At 43.0% G+C, this 19,474-nt stretch overlaps 1 protein-coding gene across 13 annotated transcripts in view; it reads right to left on the reverse strand.

Annotated features, from left to right (window-relative positions):
- Positions 1–19,474, reverse strand: part of Ppp6r3 (protein phosphatase 6 regulatory subunit 3) — a 136,453-nt gene that overhangs the window by 13,331 nt on the left and 103,648 nt on the right. For 9 of the 13 annotated variants that reach the window (XM_026396525.2, XM_077797905.1, XM_077797914.1 and 6 more), the window contains 6 exons: positions 16,567–16,653; positions 11,752–11,849; positions 10,065–10,119; positions 8,925–9,055; positions 3,950–4,071; positions 618–771 (listed from right to left, as the gene is read on the reverse strand). In XM_026396525.2, coding sequence (XP_026252310.1) covers positions 618–771; positions 3,950–4,071; positions 8,925–9,055; positions 10,065–10,119; positions 11,752–11,849; positions 16,567–16,653 — 647 coding nt within the window. The remainder of the gene's footprint in view (positions 1–617; positions 772–3,949; positions 4,072–8,924; positions 9,056–10,064; positions 10,120–11,751; positions 11,850–16,566; positions 16,654–19,474) is intronic. The other 4 variants (XM_077797911.1, XM_077797907.1, XM_077797913.1 and 1 more) reach the window with 4 other exon arrangements.

Consider the following 19,474-nt stretch of genomic DNA (forward strand, 5'->3'; position numbering starts at 1 on the left):
GATAGGGAAAGCAATAAAGTCTTTCAAGTGGAGTGATGGAGATTATTCTTTGTTTTTTTCCTAGTAGACAGAAGAAAACATTTAGCAAGTCTAATGGGACTTGAAATCCATGGTTGATACTCAAAGGCTGACAATGCTATTCAGGAAAATTATACAATCAGAGGCTTCTGTCTTGCAGAATAATACAAATAACAAGGCTAACACAGGATATAAGTCCCTATTAACTACTGAATTCAAGATACACTTTGCATTTTTATGTAGCAAGATTCCACACAAAGGTGCCATCAGGAGCTCATTCTTATTCTCAACCTTGTCAACTGCTCCGTGGAGCTGAAAAAGCCAACAGGGCTGTCATCCCTGGCCATGTCCTGCCAAGGCTCAGAACAAACCTTCCCAGGCCACTTGTTCAAGAGCTCCCCCTTTCCCAATTGGTCCTAGAGTAAAAGAAGATGGTGACTGCTTTGCCTGTGATGGAGCTGTCAGTACCTCCCCCATGTTGGCTTCCAATCTAGCTGATGGAGCTATTCAACTCAGAGGTCAGTGAAGGTAAGGAACAAAGGTTAGGAGTTAACACTATTATTCCTGTGGAAATGGTCAGACAGTACTCACACACTCACCTCAGAGATGACGTAAACTCTGAAAAAGAAGCCCAGCCTGTCTCCTTAGTTGGCATTGGCTCCTCTGTGCTCCAGACATCAGAGCCCACTGAGTCTAACGGAGTGCCATGGGTGGTCTCCATTGGGACATCAAAGTTGGCCGACCAGCTGGGTGCTGAAACCAGGCAAAAAATTTTGTTTGGAGACTATTTCAGTAGGTTGGTGTAACACAAAGTACTTCTTGAGCAGTATCCGTGCCTACGGTCCAGACTACTCTGGAAGTGAGGGAGGAAGATGGCTCAAGCCAAGAAGCCAAGGAGCTCAAGCCTGGACAAAGAAAGATCCCATCTCAAAGAAAGAAGAGCAAAGAGGAGGCGAGACAAGAAAGAAAAAGACAAAGATACTTTCCTAACAGATTAGCAATGACAAAGACAGACGGGGGCCATAGAGAAAGGGAATTCTAGCTGACCATTAAGAGGCCTGGGAAGGGCAGTCACCTGGAGGGCACCATGACAACACCGCCTCTTTACTGATTCTCCTTTCAGCCAGCAGGTTCATTCCTAAGAGGTTTTTCCAACAGAAATATTACACAAGGATACAAAGCCACACATAAAAGATGTGTTCATGCTAACTTCTGAGTTCTGACAAACGTTCCAAGAATCTATTAATACTGGGAAAAGCAGCTGAAGGGTCTCTGGAACCTTCTGGACTATCTTTGCAACTTTTCTGTAAATAACTTCCAAAGCAATAAGCCTGTTTTTAAAAAAGAACATACTAGTTATGCAATTGTAGTAAGTTGGACACACCCAGGATGCTTCCCAGTGCAGGTCTGGCTGCACCTCCCAGGCTCCATGGCTTCGCTGCAGTCCCCTGTGGATAAGCTCACACACTGGGAAAGCTACTGGCCTGAAGGCTTGGGGCTGCTCTCCAAGACTGGAGCCACAGGGCTACTCAGCTGTGCTCCCTGTGCCTGCTACCCAAGTCTGGGCCTAACTAGAGGTCTGTTCAGTGTCCCTTCAATGAAGTCAGGTAAAGTCAGGTCTCTGCTTGCTCTGCCTGTGCCCAGTGCTTTTCTTCACAGTCTAGAGACCCTCAAACCCTGTGGGAAGCCCTGCTCTCCACCAGGGTGTTTTCTACCACAGTCAGAAGCCTCCAGGCTGTCGGGAAGAAATGCTAGGGGACCTGCTGGCCATCTGGGATGCTTGTCCCAGAAACAGATGATGGAGATGTACCTGTGCCAAAGAGAAACATTCCAATTTTAGAGAGAGCCCTTTCTGGGACTTTGAGCAAATGAAAGCTTTCCAAGTTCCTTCCTCACTGTTCAATTCAGACAAGGACTGTCTATACCGCAAGAAACTGAGTTGGGGTTTGTTTGGTTATGTCATGTCCTTGAATCTGTGTGAGTATGGCAGAGCTCCGCGACAGCCATGAGAGATAATACCTGAATGTTTCAAAGTCTCACCTCAAACCTCAAAAAAGCAAATCTGACAGATATTTCTGCCTGCTTAACCTCAGGCCGAGTCAGGAATCACTCCATTAGAACCAGAGCTCCACTCACGTGCAGCTCACTTGACAGGACTTCTCCACTGTCACCTGGGGGACAGTGCTACCCAGGTAGCCCAGAGCCAGTCTAACGTGAGAAACTGTTCTCCACAGTTCACAAGCCCCAAGGACATCAGAGGTCAGCCCTCCTTGTGCACTCAGAGATCTGATGAAAAGAAGCCTTGCCCCAGCAACAGGGATGCCGGATGGCTGGGGTCCTGTTGTGCTCGCCCAGGGAGTTAGCCTAGGTGTTCTCCTCTCTCCCCATCCCCACCCAGTTCTAGAGTCACAGTGCAATAGTGCGTGGTCTCCTCCAAGTCCTTTATCACACCCCAGCCCCTCAAAGCACCAGTTCTGAAATGTTCTTCCTCATCTTACAAGGAAATTCTACACATGCTAGGACATGATGAAGCTTGATACTGCAATGAGTGTAATAAGCCACCCACAAGGGAGAATGTCTGGAGCAGTTGAGTTCACAGCTTCAGAAAGCAGGATGGGGTGCCGGGGTGAGGCAGCGGACAATGGGTTGAGTGCTCTGTGGGCATCAGATTTCAGTTTGGTCAGATGAAACAGTTCTAGGGATCTGCCACACAGCCCATGAGTGTACATTAGCAGCCTTCACTAAACCGACCTTTCTGGACCGGAAGACAAGGGTGTATCTGCCCTGTCACCTCCTTCTGCACCCCTACCAGCTCTCCTATTTCTCACATATATCAGCAGCTCAATGGTGTTCCTGTCCCCAGCATGGATTTTCTAGTCTAGCTCTTACAGTCTGCCACAAATGCCTATTTAATCCTCAGGGTCCCTAGAACTTTCAAGACAGGATTCTGGACCTGGCTCTTGGTCTTACTGTCTCTCTCCTTCTCATCCTGTTCTTGAAGTACATTAAGCAGCTTGGGTCTCAGTGCCTTCTTGTTAGTTGTTCTGTCTTTCAAACTGGCTAATTCCTAGTTGTCCTTGAACACCACACCCTCAGGGAGGTCTGTGCAGATGCTGGGCAGCGCTGAGCTTCCCTCTTCCAGCACTCTGCTCTCCCACCAGGCCCTGAGTGTTGGGGGTACAGCCAGAGAGAGGCTGCACCTGGGGCACAGGAAGTCCTGGATAAAGGCAAGCTGACCTGAACTGGGAAAGATTTAGGGGCTGGTGAGCAACCCTCCTCTCTTCCCTGGCTCGAAAGCAGATGTGCTGGATGACAGCTCTGAGGTCCCATAATGGACCAAGGAAATGAAGACCTTCCTAGCAACAGGAAGGTGGTCAGGCTTGGGGAAAGCCCACTGCCAACCTGAGTGACTCCTTCCCATGAAGGTTTTCCCAAATTTTATAAGTTAGCAGTGTTTGTAAGTCAACTCTTCTTGGTAAGTAGAAGGGTGCAGACTGATTCTTAGTTGAACAAGTTTTATGGCCGTAAGTTTCATAAATAACTGTGAAGAACCCATTTAAAGATGCTTAAGCATTACGTTGCTTTCTCTGGTCTATTCCATTTATGATTCCACAAAACATGTTTCCTCATCTCTGCCAGCCTGTGGTTTTCCCCTTTTGCTACAGCACAGGTCTGTGGAGGCTGAGGGGGGACTTCCCAAGGTACAAAGTCCTCTGGCCAGACTCACCTGGACAATAACACCCATGGCCAAAGCCTAACCTGTTCGTTCTGGGTGGCCGGGTGCCAGAACTTAAATCTACAAGGGATTCATACCACCAGGTGTGCTTCAACTTGACTATTCATCCACTTCAGACAACAGACTGATTTTGCCTACTTTTCAAAATACAAATTTAACACATCACAACTAACACGTAAGAACTAGGTGACTTACGTTCATTCAGGTCTACCTCCATTTTATCCTCTGTATTGGCGCTACTGGACTCAAACAAGTCCTGCTTTGCTCCATCTTCTTCTTCAGAATCTGTACTTTCTTCGCTGTCTGTACTCCCCGAGCTGCGAAGAAAGAAAAAGGACTGAAATATTTAATGCTGCTTATCAGCCACCAGCTAAATCCAGAACAAGCAAAAGGTCACCTAACAAAAAAAGATCAACAGTGCTTCCACCTTGTCACTGCCTATAGGCAGCCTCGCTGGGACATGGGTTGTGCGGGTGGAACTTCACACGTAAACCAGCAACTGCTCCCCAGCTGGGGTCCCCAAAGGTGCAGACCACCATCTAGATGGCTGCTCCAACAGGCAGGCAGTGTGTCCCACCATGGGGTAAGCTGCACTTTCCTAGTGACCATGGATGATGACCATCCTTCCATATGTGTTATCTTGTCATTTTGTCCTTTCTTAACTTTTTTCACATTTTTAGAGCGTTTGACATGTATTTTTTTTTTAATGGGGTAAAGAGTCTTAATTTTGCGTGCAAATTCTTTATCCAATTCATGACTTGAATTTTCAGTGTGCAGTGTTTTCCTTGAGTGTCTTGTGAAGATTTTGTAAAGCTTTAAAATTTGACATTCAACTTACTAAATCTTTTTGATGTACTATGCTTTAGAGACGTATCTAAGATGAACTCAGATCACGTGATTTTCTACATTTTCCTTAGCAGCTTTGATTTCTTGCCTTACGTTGGGGCATAAGATCCACTGTGTTATACTGTGAGTCTGTAGTTAAGAAATGGTTTGAACATGGATGTCCAAGTGTCCTAGCACTGCTTGCTGAGACTGCTGCTTCCACGGCAATGCCTCAGCACACCCATCCACAGCCGACCTGGCCCGTTTTCAGGCTCTTCATTCTGTCCACAGACCCACTCCCTATCTCCTTATAAATATCACAATGTCTCCATTACTGCCTCTTGAAATCAAGTGGTAGTGCTCCAATTTTGCTGCTCTTTATGAAAGTCACCTGGCTGTCCTATTCTATATTCTAGGTTCTTTGTACTTCCACATCAATTTAAGAAGGATGTTGCTAGTGATCATGCTTAGTCTACAGGTGGACCTGGGAGAACTGGCACCTGCACAATACTGAGTCTTCCATTCATCAATATTTGTCTTTGATTTGTTTCAGCTACATTTAATGGATCTCAGTGCACACGCTTTACACATGTTGTTAGATTTATCCCAACATATTTAATATTTTTGATGCCATTATGAAAAGCACTGTTTGGTAATTTCAATTTCAACTGTTACTTTCAGTCATACAATACACAATTATATTGACCTTGTACAACACAACCTTGCTAAATGCATTTGAATTATTCCAGTAGTCTTTTCTGCATCAATGGTCATGTTGTCTGTGAGCAGTTTATTTCTTGCCTTACAATCTAGATGCCTCTCTTCTTTCCCACTTGGGGCATTAGCTAGCAGTGAAGGATAATACTGAAGCAAAGCTGCACGAGAAGGCATTTTTGTCTCATTCCTGCTATTAGGGGAAGTTACTTGGTCTTTACTGCTAGGTGTAATGCCAACAGCAGCTTTCTACATACTTCAATCAGGATGAAGAAATTTCCTTTTGCTTCTAATTGCTGAGTTTCTACCACGAATGGACACCGATCATTTTGTAACACATCCTCGCTGACAGACTTTAATATGCTGGCTGGGGATATAACTCAGTTGGTAGAGTGCTTACCTAGCATGCACAAGGCCCTGGGTTCAATTTCCACCCCACCCCCCCACACACAAAAAAATTTAAGATGTCGAAGCAATTCCACATTCTGGGAGTTAACCTCAGTCACGACACGTTATTGCATCTGATTTCTTTATGCTCTTAAATTATGTATTTTCAGGAGAACTACTAGCTACTTTCCTCTTCTTATACAAGAATGCCAAATTTTAGTAATCTGCTACACTAATGGGGCTTCAAAGAATTAGATAGGCAAAAATTTCTGTGTAGAACTGATTTAGCATCTTTCTAAAATGTCTGGTAGAATTCGACAGCAATGTCACCTGGAACTGGAATTTCTACTTTCTGGTGATAAGTTTTAAAACTAAAAATTTGACACCTTTAATAGATGGGATCATTAAGGTGTTTTTGCTTCAGTTTTAGTACTTTGCATCTTTAAAAGATCACTTGGGTTTTATTGGCATAGAGTTGTTCATAATTTCCTTATTATCTTTTACATCTTCCAGGTCTACAGAATATAGACTAATGTCACCTCTCTCATTCTTGATACTAACCTCATTTTTTTTTCCCTGATCATTCTGGCTAGAAGTTTATCAATTTTATTGATTTTCATGAAGAACAACTTTTGGTTTTACTAAGTTTTTCTACTGCTTTTCTGTTTTGTACTTCACTGAACTCCACTCTAATCTCTGTATCAGTTATTTCTGCTTACAAGGGTTTAATTTGCTCTTTTCCTAGTTTCTTTATGTAGAAGCTGAGGCTATTCTTTCTTCATTTCTAATACACCAGTTAGTGCTAAGAATAATTTTCTGTGTAAAGTTTTAGCTTCATCTCCCAAATTAAGCACAGTACTGTGGAAATTTTCCCTTTGATTTATTTTCACCCATGTGTTACTCAGTTTCTAAATATTTGCAGATTTCCCAGAGATCTTTCTGATGCTGATTTCTAATTTAATTCCATGTTGATCAAAAAATGACATGATCTAGACTTTATTGGGATTTGCTTTATTCTCTGAACATGGTCAATTGTTGCTAAATATTCCACCAACTTGCAGGACTGAGTATTCTGCTGTTGGGCAGACTTCTTTAGAAATGTGCAAGTGGAACATTTCAGGGGACAGTGCTGTGCAACTGTTCCACAGTCTATGGCTTCTGTGTGTTCAACTCTGTCTGCTCCGTCTTCTTCATGAATTGACCACTTTGTTATTGTATTTTCCCTTTGAAATAATCTTGGAGATTTCCTAGCTTTTTGTTTTACTGGTATTGGTATGGTTTACCTTTTTCCCTTTGACCTGTTTCTGTCTGCATGTCTGACTGTTTCAAAGGCATATAAACTTAGGCTTTGTTTTCTAGTCTAATCTGACGTGTTTACCTTTCATTTATTTTTATTTCCTGGTGCTGGGGGCTGAACCCATGGTCTTGTACCAGCACTCTGCCACAAAACTAATCCCCAAACCCTTGCTTAGTTAACATGATGAGTACCATCATCTTACTGTTAGTTTGTCTAGCCACCCTTTGCTCTCTTTTGCTGCCTTCATTTGGAATTTTTTATGATCTTATTTCCTATTTGGCTTGTTAACATTACTCCTGCTCTGTTTTGGTGACTGCTCTAGGGTTTGTAGTATATTCGTCTTGAACTTATTGCAGCCCATCTTAAAGTGACAGAATCCAAAACCAAAAACAAAGCAAATGTCCATCAACAGGAAAAGATACACACTAGTACATCTAATTAATAAATACTACTCATCAATAAAAAATAAAAAGGTATTGATGCATTACTTGGCACAATGGCCCTCCAAATAATTATTCTGAGGGAAAAAAGCTAGATAAAAAGTGTGAAATGTATTACTTTATTTATATAGCTCTTGAAAGTGCAAGTTAATCTAAAGGAAAAGAAAGCAGACAAGGCTCAGAAACAGGAGGGCTACAAAGGGCATAAGAACATTTGGGGGGCTGGGGCTCAGCGGTTGTGCACTACTTGCCTGGCATGTGTGAGACACTGGGTTTGATTCTCAGCACCATGTAAAATAAATAAAAGACTATCAACAACTAAAAAAAAAAAAAAAAAAAAGAAAAAGAAAAAGAAAAGAAAGAAAAAAGAAAAGAAAAAAAGAACATTTGGGGATGAAGGACAAGCCTGTGGTCCTAACTGGTTTCAACAAGGGTCACACGCACAGTTCTTTAGCATGCAGCCTAGTGTGTATCAATTTCACCTCCACAGAGTTGCTGTGTAGACAACCCTGCCCTCTCAGCCTGTGCTCCTCTTGGGGGCCAAGGGCTTTCCCCCAGGCATGTCTCCCACCACATGTCTTTCTGCCCTTTCCACACCTGGTGCTCTGCAAGGCCACTCAGAGATACCTCTCCACATGAGGACCAAAACCTCATAGTAAATGGCAACGAACAAATCTGACTGGAACTTTGTCTTTAAAAAAAGGTCACCAAAAAAAAACACCTGCCTTTTACTGTCTGGCTCTAAAGCTACAGCAGCTATCTTGTGATCAGGGGATAAGCCAACATGCAGAAGATAATAGAGCAGGAATAAATGAGACTCCAGGTCAACTCTAGATTACAAGAACAACATACCCTTCCCTGCTTAAGCTATTATAGAATCCTCCATGATCTGTGGCAGTCACTGAGAGATGCAACCTAAGTGCCAGCACACACGGGGACCAGGTAGCTCCAACGACACCTGGGAGATGGGGTGGGAGCTTTACTTTCCTTCTATACCCCTTCTGTTCCCTTTGAATTTTAGCCCATGTGAAAAACACTACTTATGAAAAAATAAGTAAATTTTAAAAAGTTCAGCTACTGCTCTTCATCCCCGTCTCAGCTCTATGAAGACCCTGATGATGAGCACTCATATAACTAGAACTGCCAGCACACAGAAGCAGTATCTCTTCAGACTTTAGTGACAAGAGTGATGAAAAAAAGACCCGATGGACCTAGATGGTATCCACAGCCAAGACCCTGTCTTTCAAGATAAACTTTTGGAAATGACTTGAGACAATAATAACTCAGCTGCTGCTATCACTGGGGGAACACTACTTAGTCAAAGGAACGAAGTGACACACTGATCGGACACTTGCAGCATTTTCCAGTGTGTGGCTGTGACTGCGGCACTACAGAGAGGAGAACCAGCACCAGCTCCCCTGGGTTCACAGGGGCTTCCTCCTCACCATGGCCGCTCGTCTGCTACACGAGCTGCATGCAATCAGGGCTACAGCAAACCCTCCTTCACCTGGATCGCCTCTGGGACTCTGGCGTACATGCAATGTGCTTTTCCTCCCAGATGTCCTCCTCGTCAGAGCCACCATCATCAAACTGTTGTATTCTCTCCTTACAACACGCTTCAAACAGAGCAATATTACCCTAAATAAAACCAAGAGTGAGAAAAAGAAGAAAAATTTAAAATCTTATCGTTTTCTCCCCAAGTAACCAACATGAATTGCGTTTTTTCAATTTGCTTTAAAATACAGTGTCTAGGGGCTGGGGCTATGGATCAGCGGTAGAGCACTTGCCCAGCACAGGCGAGGCCCTGGGTTTGATCCTCAGCACGACATAAAAATAAATAAGTAAAATAAAGGTACTGTGTCCAACTACAAAAAAAATAAAATAAATAAATTTAAATGTTTTTTTAAAAAATACAGTGTCTATCACACCAAAATAAAATGTAAGCATCTAATTTCAACTTCTGTGTAAGTAACAAGAAGCCCTAGAAAGATGTGCAGAGCCTGCTTGCAAGTGGCTTGGCCACACACTTCTCTCACACCCATTTTCACCTAGTCGAAGCCCCATAGCGGTTAAACTTCCCTCCTGCCCGAGAGGCAGTCCCAGATCTTTCCAACAAGGAAAAATGATTCATGCTCCCTCTGCAGCTCCCAGTCCAGTTCACAGTGATGAGTGGCATGGTCCCAATCAGCTGCTGTTTCTAGCTCATCGCACCAGCAAGGAAACCAGTGGTCTCTCAGGCTAATCACCCTAAAATCAAAGCTTTGCTCATTCCAATGGCAGCTGCACCTGGGTTTTCCAAGAAGCCTGGTGATGAGAGGTGAGCCCTGGTCCAACCCAAGTTTCTCTCCTGGTAATATAAAGGAGACAAACTGCAGCCTTCCCTTTGAAGCCAAATGTCTATGCTGCCATCACAAGTGACCCTGGTTTCATGAGCGCAGTCACAACTTAAGCCAGGGTTGCAACCTCATACCCTCAGGGCTAGGCAGCCCTCTAGAGTAGGTGACACGTGTGAGACGTCAATCTGACCTGTGGGGTCCAGGAGTATAGAGGGTACTAGTGCAAGTGGCAACCACACCCAGGCTCCAACAAAACCCAATTCCACCCTTCATGTGCCCTGTTACTCGCAACAGGAAATTTTTATACTTACACTTTCATTTGTATTGAGAGTAAAGTTGATGTCTGACACCCGATCAAAAGAAACACTGTAAAAAGAATATAAGTGTAAAAACTGTTAATTATCTATAGGCTCCCAGAATCAGTATTCATGAAATTTCCTAAATTTAAAGCATTCACATTATCATCAAACTGAACAAAACAATCTTCTTGTATAAATTATGCACCCCTCTTGGCATTAAGGATGCCAGGGGTGGGATGGAAATCTGAGACATAGCCTCTAGGAAACCTAAAAGCCTTCCGACAAAGAATTTGACATCATGGTAACAACCACAGTTCCATGAACCATACTAATACAATCAAGAAAAAAGATACTCGCAAAGAAAAACTACATTAGAACCTGAAAAAGTAGAGAAATGTTGTCAGGCATCAGGCTTTCTCCAGTTACAGCTAAATCCATACCAATCACAGGCAATCCCCAAAAGAATAGCCAGGAAAAGAGGAGGCAGGAAAACATTCACAGTGAATAAAACTGTAAATGCAATTCTTGAATAGGTGAAGCTTTTAATTCTTAAGAGATCTGTTCTAATCAATTGTTATTCCAAGCAACAAGTTTTAAAGAGATCTGGATTCCTACTAAGTAACACTCCTGGAGTCCAGACAGGTCAAGAGGGGTCTGAAGGCTCTCAGGTGAGGTGGGGGATACAAGCCTGGGTAAAAGTTCCTGGACTAAACATGTAACTCTCCAGGAGAGTTCTTGCTCTTTCTGGATTGAGATAAGCCAATCCTTAAGGCAGCCGACAGCCCTCAAAGCCTGCTGTTTACAGTGGAACCTCTGCTCCACTGTGTCAATACTGTGTGTTTATGGCACATAAGAAGCTATAAAAATATTTTAGCTTCTCATATACTGTAAACTGCAATTTGTAACAAACAACAGCCTCCACTGGCTGCAGTTCAACAAATGACTGAGAACCGACTGCCGCCAAGGCCACACAGCAGGCACTGTGTGCTCGTGGCACAATCAACACCCCCCAGGATTCAAATCCTACATGCTTCAATTCTGTTCAGTGAGCTCTAAAACTTATCTCCAAAATGCTGTTTACAAACAGCTGTCCTTTCCCAAGGTCAGAGGCTAGAGTACTGATTTGCACCTGTGAGTCACTTACACATGTTCTATTGTCTCATTCTTTCCCATACATATAATTCTCTCTCTCTCTCTCATCCTGATTACAGAATGAGTGGTGCAACTGTCTGGCTCTTGCCAGGAAGAATCCAAAAGTCCCTTACAATGAGACCCTGAGAGCAGAGAAAACACACAGGGAAGAGTTGCCCCTGCCAATCTAGCCATACTGGGAATGTCATACCACCTTGCTCAGCCTGTTCATGAGTACGCCTCCAGATAGGAAATGAGGCACAGGGACTACTTACTTGGGGAATTCTACTTAATACCACCTAGAAGAACAGAGTAAGGACATGGGTTCCCAGAAAAATGATAATTTAGCAAAAAAAAAAAAAAAAAAAAAAAAAAAAAAACTTTGTGATAGAGCTCAAGCCCTGGGGATGGTGCATCTTTCCTGGGGTGATATGTTATGCCCTGGGTGTCTGAAGCTTAAAGCTGGATATGCTGGAACTAAAGGGCCACCAGGGAGAGCATCCATCACAATCATAAAAAGGTCTCACAGAGAAAGGCAGTGAACGTGACAAAAGGAAGACATACTCACTTGCCAATGTCATCTTGATCTGCAAACTTCTCATCGTTGAAGCCAAACTGGTCAATAAAATTGGACGTCATTTGTTGCATCTGATAATCAGAAAAGGCCTGGCAACCCCAGGACCAGTGACAGTGATATAATGATTCTAATGACATTCTACATATTATTTGCCCATTTGTGTTTTAGAAATCATTTTATTTACATAGCCATATGGCTTTAAAAGTTGGTGTGTTTTTTTTAATCAAATAATTTCAGACACATTTTGCCAAACATGTTTGAAATTTGGTTCACAATTAGTTCTATTGCACAAGTCACTGTGAGAAATGCTGAGTGACCACACTGTCCTCTGTTGTCAATCATCTTTAGGGAGAGGTCTGAAAAGTGATCTGGTGGCTAGTCTGAAATTATAAGGTGCATCAGCCATCTCATGGCACACCAACTTTACCCTAAGACCCAACAAGCACTGACCACCCACCCACCCTCCCTACCATCCCTGGGGTACCCAATCTACCACAGCAAAAACGACTGATGAAAAATATCATGATCCTATAAACAAAATGTTCAGGGACAGTTCATTTTCTAAAAAAACAGACTGAAGTCTCAGAAGCTGGGCAGAGTGTGAGACAGAACTGACTTCTACACTACCTACCTTATGTAGAGGACAGAAAGTTCTCAAGCTCATCTGAAAGCACTCGAGAAAGCCTAAGACGTCAGAGGCCTGTGGAGAAGCGAGTTCTGCCTCCTCACGTCACTACCTAGTGGGTGCCAGGCTCGAGTGCTTTCTTAATTGAACAATGAGGGAATGCTCTAATGGGCTCCATGGAAAGTGCCTACGCTCTTCACGCACGCCCGAGGAAGCAGACAGAAACAGCGAGTCAGGAACGACGACACACCAAGAAAAGTGCCACCTCCTCATTCTAACCCAGATAACCAACAGGACACATACCAACCAATGTGTGTGCTGCCCAGTGGACAGAGGTGCCGTCCCCCATAGGCCAGCCCCGGGAGGGGTGGCTGGCTGACCTGAGCTTCACCTCTGTGGCCACTTGCTGGAAGAAGGCAGCCATGACCGAGTCAAACTGATTTGTAGGGTCCACAGCTGAGTACAGCCCTGAGTCCACCCTGCAGATGCATCCTACAGAAATGCCCTGACAATTAACTCCAGATGGCTCATTCTGGTGGCAGGGAATTATGGCAGAGATAATCCAGATGGAAGGTAATTAAAAAACAAACCTTATATTTGGCTTTGGAAAGTATCTTTTGCTTAGGTCTGAAAAAAAGCTGCATCTTGGGACTGGGGTCCTGGCTCAGTAGTAGAGCGCTTGCCTTGCACATGTGAGGCACTGGGTTCAATCCTCAGTACCACATAAAAAAATAACAAAATAAAGATACTGTGTCCATGTATAACTAAAAAAGTATTTTTAAAAAAAGAAAGAAAGCGCTGCATCTTGTTGGCTAGATACAGAGAACCCCAAACCTCACTTGCCTCTCACACAAGACCATCACCCTGTTCACACACACCTCCACACTGTCCCCTTTCTGGCCTATGGAAATGACATTATGTGAGCACATGGGGGCATGGGGCTAGTGGACAGCTGGCTACAGGACAGTCAATCATGGTATATTTGCAGAGGTGGCTTTGTAGCATGGGGTAAAGCATGGAGTGCAAACGAAAACTGTGAGTCTTGGGAATTTGGCTGAAAGCAGAAGAGGGGAGACAAGTTCTGGGTGACAAGCTGAACTTTGGGCATATGAAAGGTAAACATGATAGGCAACATTCACATCCATTAAATCAAAAAGAAAGAAACCAACTCCTCTGAGTTATAGCCATTATTTCTTACGCTTGGTACTTTGAAGACATGCTAAAGAACCAGAATGTCATTCTACCAGGAAGGCAGCATTTGGTCATAGAAGGGTGAGGTTCTCTCCCAGTTGTCTTTTTACTCCATCATCAGAATGTAGACAGTAAGTGCATAAGTGCATAGCAAATGCACTTGTAACTGCACAAAGACGCCCATGTGCACTCTGTAGGTGTGAGTCTGCACTACTCCACCTGTGCATCTCAGAAGGCATCTCCATAAGCTCTGGGTCTACTGTGGCTTCTAGGAAGAATCAACCAGCAAAGCACTCCACACTTCAAACCTGATTTTACTGATAAAGCCATCAAAACTGCAAAATCCACTAAGTGAAGACTGCTACTGTATTCTACTTAAGGGTGTAATGAAAGTACATCAAACTTGGAGAATTCCAAATCTGGAATGCACCACACAGCTGTGCAATTAGTACACTTTCTAGAACTGTCAACCTGGCCAAAGTTGGAACTATCCAAAGACACTAAGAAGTGAGCCATCTATTTCATTACACAAACCTCCTACCAGTAATGCCATCCAGCCACAAAACCAGCTTGTGATCTCACTTTGAGCTGACTGCCTACATAGCCCATGATGCAGTGTGAGGTGGAAGAAGTGTCAGACCATCACCAGAGCCCTTCAGTGGCGTGGGCTTGAATTATCCAAACACTGCAGGGGAAGAGGCCTCACCCTTCACACCTCTGAGAGACAGAACCAGGAGAATGGGCATCAGGAGTTGACATTAGGAAACCCAAAAGGGCTGGGGACAGAACAGTATAGGCAGCAGCATGGACACTGTGAGGCATTCACAAGGTGACATGTGAACATCACCTGTAGGGCAAAACTGCAATCCCCAGGGATTACTAATGAACCACTAAAAAGGTGCAGTTTAAATATAATAACCATTTCACTTGCAAAATGACTTTCATTGGGCTCTCTACACCTGGGGGCTCTGGCTACAAAAGGCTCAACTTCACATGTGAATGAAAATTTTAAGCTGCTACACATGCTAATATTCTGTTTAAAATGATGATGATGATGAAATATCAAATTAACCTAGACTTGCACTCTCCCCAACATAAATGACTATATAAATAATGCTTTTGATCCTACTTCTTATTTTCAAATGACCCACAGCTGCCTTATACAAAGAAAAGCTTATGGAAGCCTGTCAGTCTGAAAAGAATGATAATCTTTCTACTTCTAGAGGTTTATGAGGTGTGAATAAAATTCACAAGACTGGGCAGGAACTAGGTGAGGGTTGTTTCAGACAGTTTTATGACTCGGATTATTTTATATATAAGTCAGTATCAGTAAAAACAAAACAAAACAAAACAAAAGTTAGAAAACTCTTCAGAACTGATTATGACTCTGGAATCACATATCATGAGAAATAAGAAAACTCACTTTCTAGTTGCCTAAAATTAATCAATTCTACATTTAATTAGTAGCTGGAATTCTAGGGCTGGGGGCATAGCTCAGGGGTAGAATGCATGCTCAGCATGTGCTGGGACCTGGGGGTTTGATCTCCCAGCACCATTAAAACAACAACAGTAGTTCAGGGCATCCTTTTTCTTAATTCTGGAATTTGGGAGTTCAGGCATCCGACCAAAACAATTTACATTTAGTACCACCAAGCTTCAGTCCAGAGGTACAGCAATGTACAGCACTCATGACTGGTTGACTATTTTGGTACTCTGCAGGTGCTTCTGTAGAAAGACCACTCTCAAAGAGCATCCTGGGGTAAATACCAGAGAATTCTGGGGACAAGACAGGACTGCTTATAGGCATGAGGCCTCACAACCAGCCACAGTGGGCCAACCTGGCTGATCAGTGCTTCATGAAAGCAAGGTGCTACTTTTTGAGAAGGCATGCACTGATGCTCTACGGTGCTCCCTGTAGGCCTGCCGCTCTCTGGCTCTAACTTCAGAAGACAGGCTACCAAAGGGCAGCCGTGTCAAGCAACAGGGAGGCCAACCAAGTGTGGACATGCCACTTGAGATCTAAATGCTAAACTACCTTTGTATCAAAACCAAACGATTGCTTAGCCTCAGAAACACTGGAACATGAAAGGCATGCCAAAAGACAAGGGAACTCTCCCCTCATGCTTTTCCAGGCCCTGGTAAAAGACGAAGCCTAGAGACCGAGAAAAAAAGAAGCCAAGCAACATTCAGTGCAGAATGGGGAAGGTGTCTCCTTAATTCTGTTGTCATACCAAAGCAATTTACAGGCCAAGACCATCTAGTCTTAGTTTAGGACAATTTCCCCATAAAACAGTTCATCACTTGCTAACCAGCTTCTTTTTTAGTTCCCAAACTTGATAACCAGCAGGAAAGTAAAATCATTTGTTGCTTTATTAGTTACATCCTGCTTTTCCTCCCAAATTAAAAGCAGCTGATAAATGGAGTTGAGTTGGGGAGCAGAAGGATAGAGGTGGCAAGGAATTACTTCAAGTAAAACTTAATTTATATGTTACTATAATATCGCACTTAAAGAAACATACCATTAACAGGGAATTGTTTTAATGAGTCAACTGGTGCAGGGATGTTGGTGAAAGTTCACTCTTACTTAAATTTTTCAAGTCTTATTTCTATTATTCTTATCGACAAGTCTCTACTACATGAATCTATTTAAGCAACAACTCGCTTATTGTGAGGTCTGTGTAATACGCATATGTGATATGACTTGCTAACTATTCAGTTAATGAGAAGGCATGCACTGCTGCTCTACGGTGCATTATTCAACTTTCCTGAAAATTCACTCACTGTTATCAGGTAAGAAACATTCCCTGGAAATAAATCAGTATAAACCTACCTTTCACGTACCCAACCCCTCACTATTGTAAATGCTTTTGCCTAACTAATAACCCAAATCACATTCTAATACATAATCTGACTCCAAGGTGATTTGCAAATGGCAACTAAACTAAGCATTTAAAATAAAAATAAAGAGCAAAGCTTTAGGCATGACTCACTTGCTGCAAAGAGGAATCCTGTGAGAAACCCGTTTCTTTAAAGTCAATTTCATCATCACTGGATGAATGAATATGGCAGGTTGTAACCTATATGCATAAAAATGTAAAAAACTATTTAATATAGGAAAGTTTTGGACATTTGTATCAGCATTTTTACGGAAAAAAAAAAAATCACATTTAGTTTTTCTCTCAATGTGTAACAGAAAAAAAAGTAACAGTTAAGTTGTCAAACCCACCCAACCAGCAAGGGCATGACACGCAGTTTGGCTTCCTGGCTTGCTGTGGCCCACTTCTGGTTCCTTCACTTCTCATCACCAGCATCACCAAGAATTAGATACAAAAAGGAGCCGAGTCACTCCATTTAAGTGGTTACTTTAATAATTATTGCCAATTAAATGTTAATAAGAAAGGCTGAAGTAATGGTGCAGATGAAATACGAAAATAGTTGATGATGTGATAGGCCTATAAGGCAAAACTGCAATCCTCAGGGATTACTAATGAACCACTAAAAAGGTGGGGTTTAAATATAATAACTATTTCACTTAAATTTGAATTTCCTGCCCACACTAAGAAAAGCACTGTCCATAAACACTAACTTTGATTTTGAGTCAACAGTTCCTTGCTCATAAAGACCCCAGAATGCACAATCAACCCTCAGAAATTAAGGAAAAACAAATGTGCTCACCAACTCATGGATAAGTGATTTTTATTAATTCATAAGTCATACAAAATTAGGGGAAAATGTATTAACAATTAGAAATAAGATATACAAATCACTAAGTACAGAATTAATAATAGTAACTGCTATACAGCAAGTGGTAAATATGAACAGTCTATAAAATTCTAGAAAAGATGAGCTATCTCTCCTGTATTTTTTGTAGAAGTGTTTTGGGCAGAGAATGACACTATGCTTAGCAGTAGACACCTTTCAACTCTTAAGATTATGCCTAACAGCCTGGAGTTACAGAGACTGGCCTGGTCTGCTTTCAAAGTTGCTCTCACACTGGTTCAAGAAGCCCAGTGTACACTCCCACATAGGTCTGTAGGAAGTAGGGCTTTTGAAATTCTCAGTAAATCAATGCCTAAAGATTACATTATTCCTTTTGCTTTGTCTGACCATCTTTGGTAAAAAGACACTAAGCCCAAGTGAAATGCAGCTGCAATAAGCTGATATCTGCAGTGACCTGGTCCCCTTCTCCCCAACCCTCCCAAAGGTATAAAACCCTCGCATTCCAACTGCTAGTCTGGCTTGATGAAATCAGAGGCAGAGTTTGCTGTCAATGAAGGGTGCCTGCCTGAGTCCATAGCAACTTTAGTGAACAGCTGGGGAAACAGGACTGGGATGGCCAGGAAAACCCAGCCCATGGTATGGGATGCTGCTTGGTCCAGGCAGCTGTCACCTTATGGGACAATTGCAGTCAAGCAGACTCAGAGGCGCCTTGGGCGCATATCATGCTCAGCCAACGTGCAGTGAGCACAGAAACAGAACAAGCCAGACGCACTGAAGGAGGAAGAACAAGACCACTGGCTGCTCCTAACTGGGTCTTGTCTCAATGCAAGCAGGATGCAATACATCTTCATACTTGTATTTTTTTTTTTTAACCAGAAAACCAGAGTCCATCAGCTCACCAATTTAGATGAGTAAAGTTTTGCAGAACAACTACTAAGTGCCAGATCCAGTGACACCCTCACAGTTCTATTCACAAGATCTTCCCCAAGAGCAAACTAGTTTTCCTCAGCAAGTTACAGCAACACTATGCACACACCTTTCTGTCATGTTGAGGGAGGGTGTGAGTCTACCTGAGCCATTCCAGTTTGAATGCACTAACAGAATGACTGGAAAGACCACAGCTTACCTGGGGGAAAGCTTGCTATGCAGAATCCTAAACAGTTCCCCCACTCAGCTCCCACATGACAGACATACTCAGCTGCACTGAGGGACCACACCTTCTGAGAAATCTCCATCTTAGCAAGTGCCACCTTTACTCCTTCTTGGCTAAAATCTTTGGTCATGGTGTGTCCTGCAGCCACCCACATCTGCCCCCCCACCTTCATGACATCTCTCACAATCCCTTCGCTCCTCAGCAAGCCCATTACTGTGAGTGCAAGTCCATTACAGTGAGTCCATTATCAGTGAACCACCATACCCATCCCTTGGATTAATGCTAACAAGCCAGTTGGCCAGTCTCCTGCTCCTAACTCTGTTTTCAACCAGCAATCACAGTGATCTTTTAAAAATGTACATCAAATTACATCACGTTTTAGTTCAAAACCTAATGGATTCTCATTTCATTAAGATAGAAAACCCAGGGCTGGGGTTGTGGCTCAGTGGTAGAGCGACTGCCTGGCACACGTGAGGCACTGGTTTCGATCCTCAGCACCACATGAAAAAACTAAATAAACAAAACAAAGGTATTGTGTCCATCTACAACTAAAATTTTCTTAAAAAGATAAAATCTCAGGTGTTTACTGTGGACAACAGGGTACACACATTCTGGCTATTCAGTGCCTCTCTGGCCTCCTGTCTTCTATCTTCTCCCTTGGTTCTCTGATACCAGAGCATGGGCACTGGGAACCAGCAGTCTCTTGACCATCTATTTTCAACTGCACATCTGTCTAAACGTTCTCTAACTCCCTCCCTGTGTTTGCTCCTGAGCATTTGTCATCTGGAATATGCAGATGACACTGTGCACCTCACTCATTTCTTATCTATGTCTTTCAAAGCAGGGCCCTTGCCAATCTTCTTAGTACTGTTACCCTCCATGCCTGGCATGCAGAAGGCACTCAAACATTTTCTGAAGAACAGATATCAACAACCACTAATGAAAAAAAAAAAAAAAAAAACCTAATGAGTGCCCAACACTCAGGCCACACTGATATACTACTGGAAGTGAAGTACCCACTTGCT

Source organism: Urocitellus parryii, chromosome 4, assembly GCF_045843805.1.
Source record: "Urocitellus parryii isolate mUroPar1 chromosome 4, mUroPar1.hap1, whole genome shotgun sequence".
Lineage (NCBI taxonomy): Eukaryota > Metazoa > Chordata > Mammalia > Rodentia > Sciuridae > Urocitellus > Urocitellus parryii.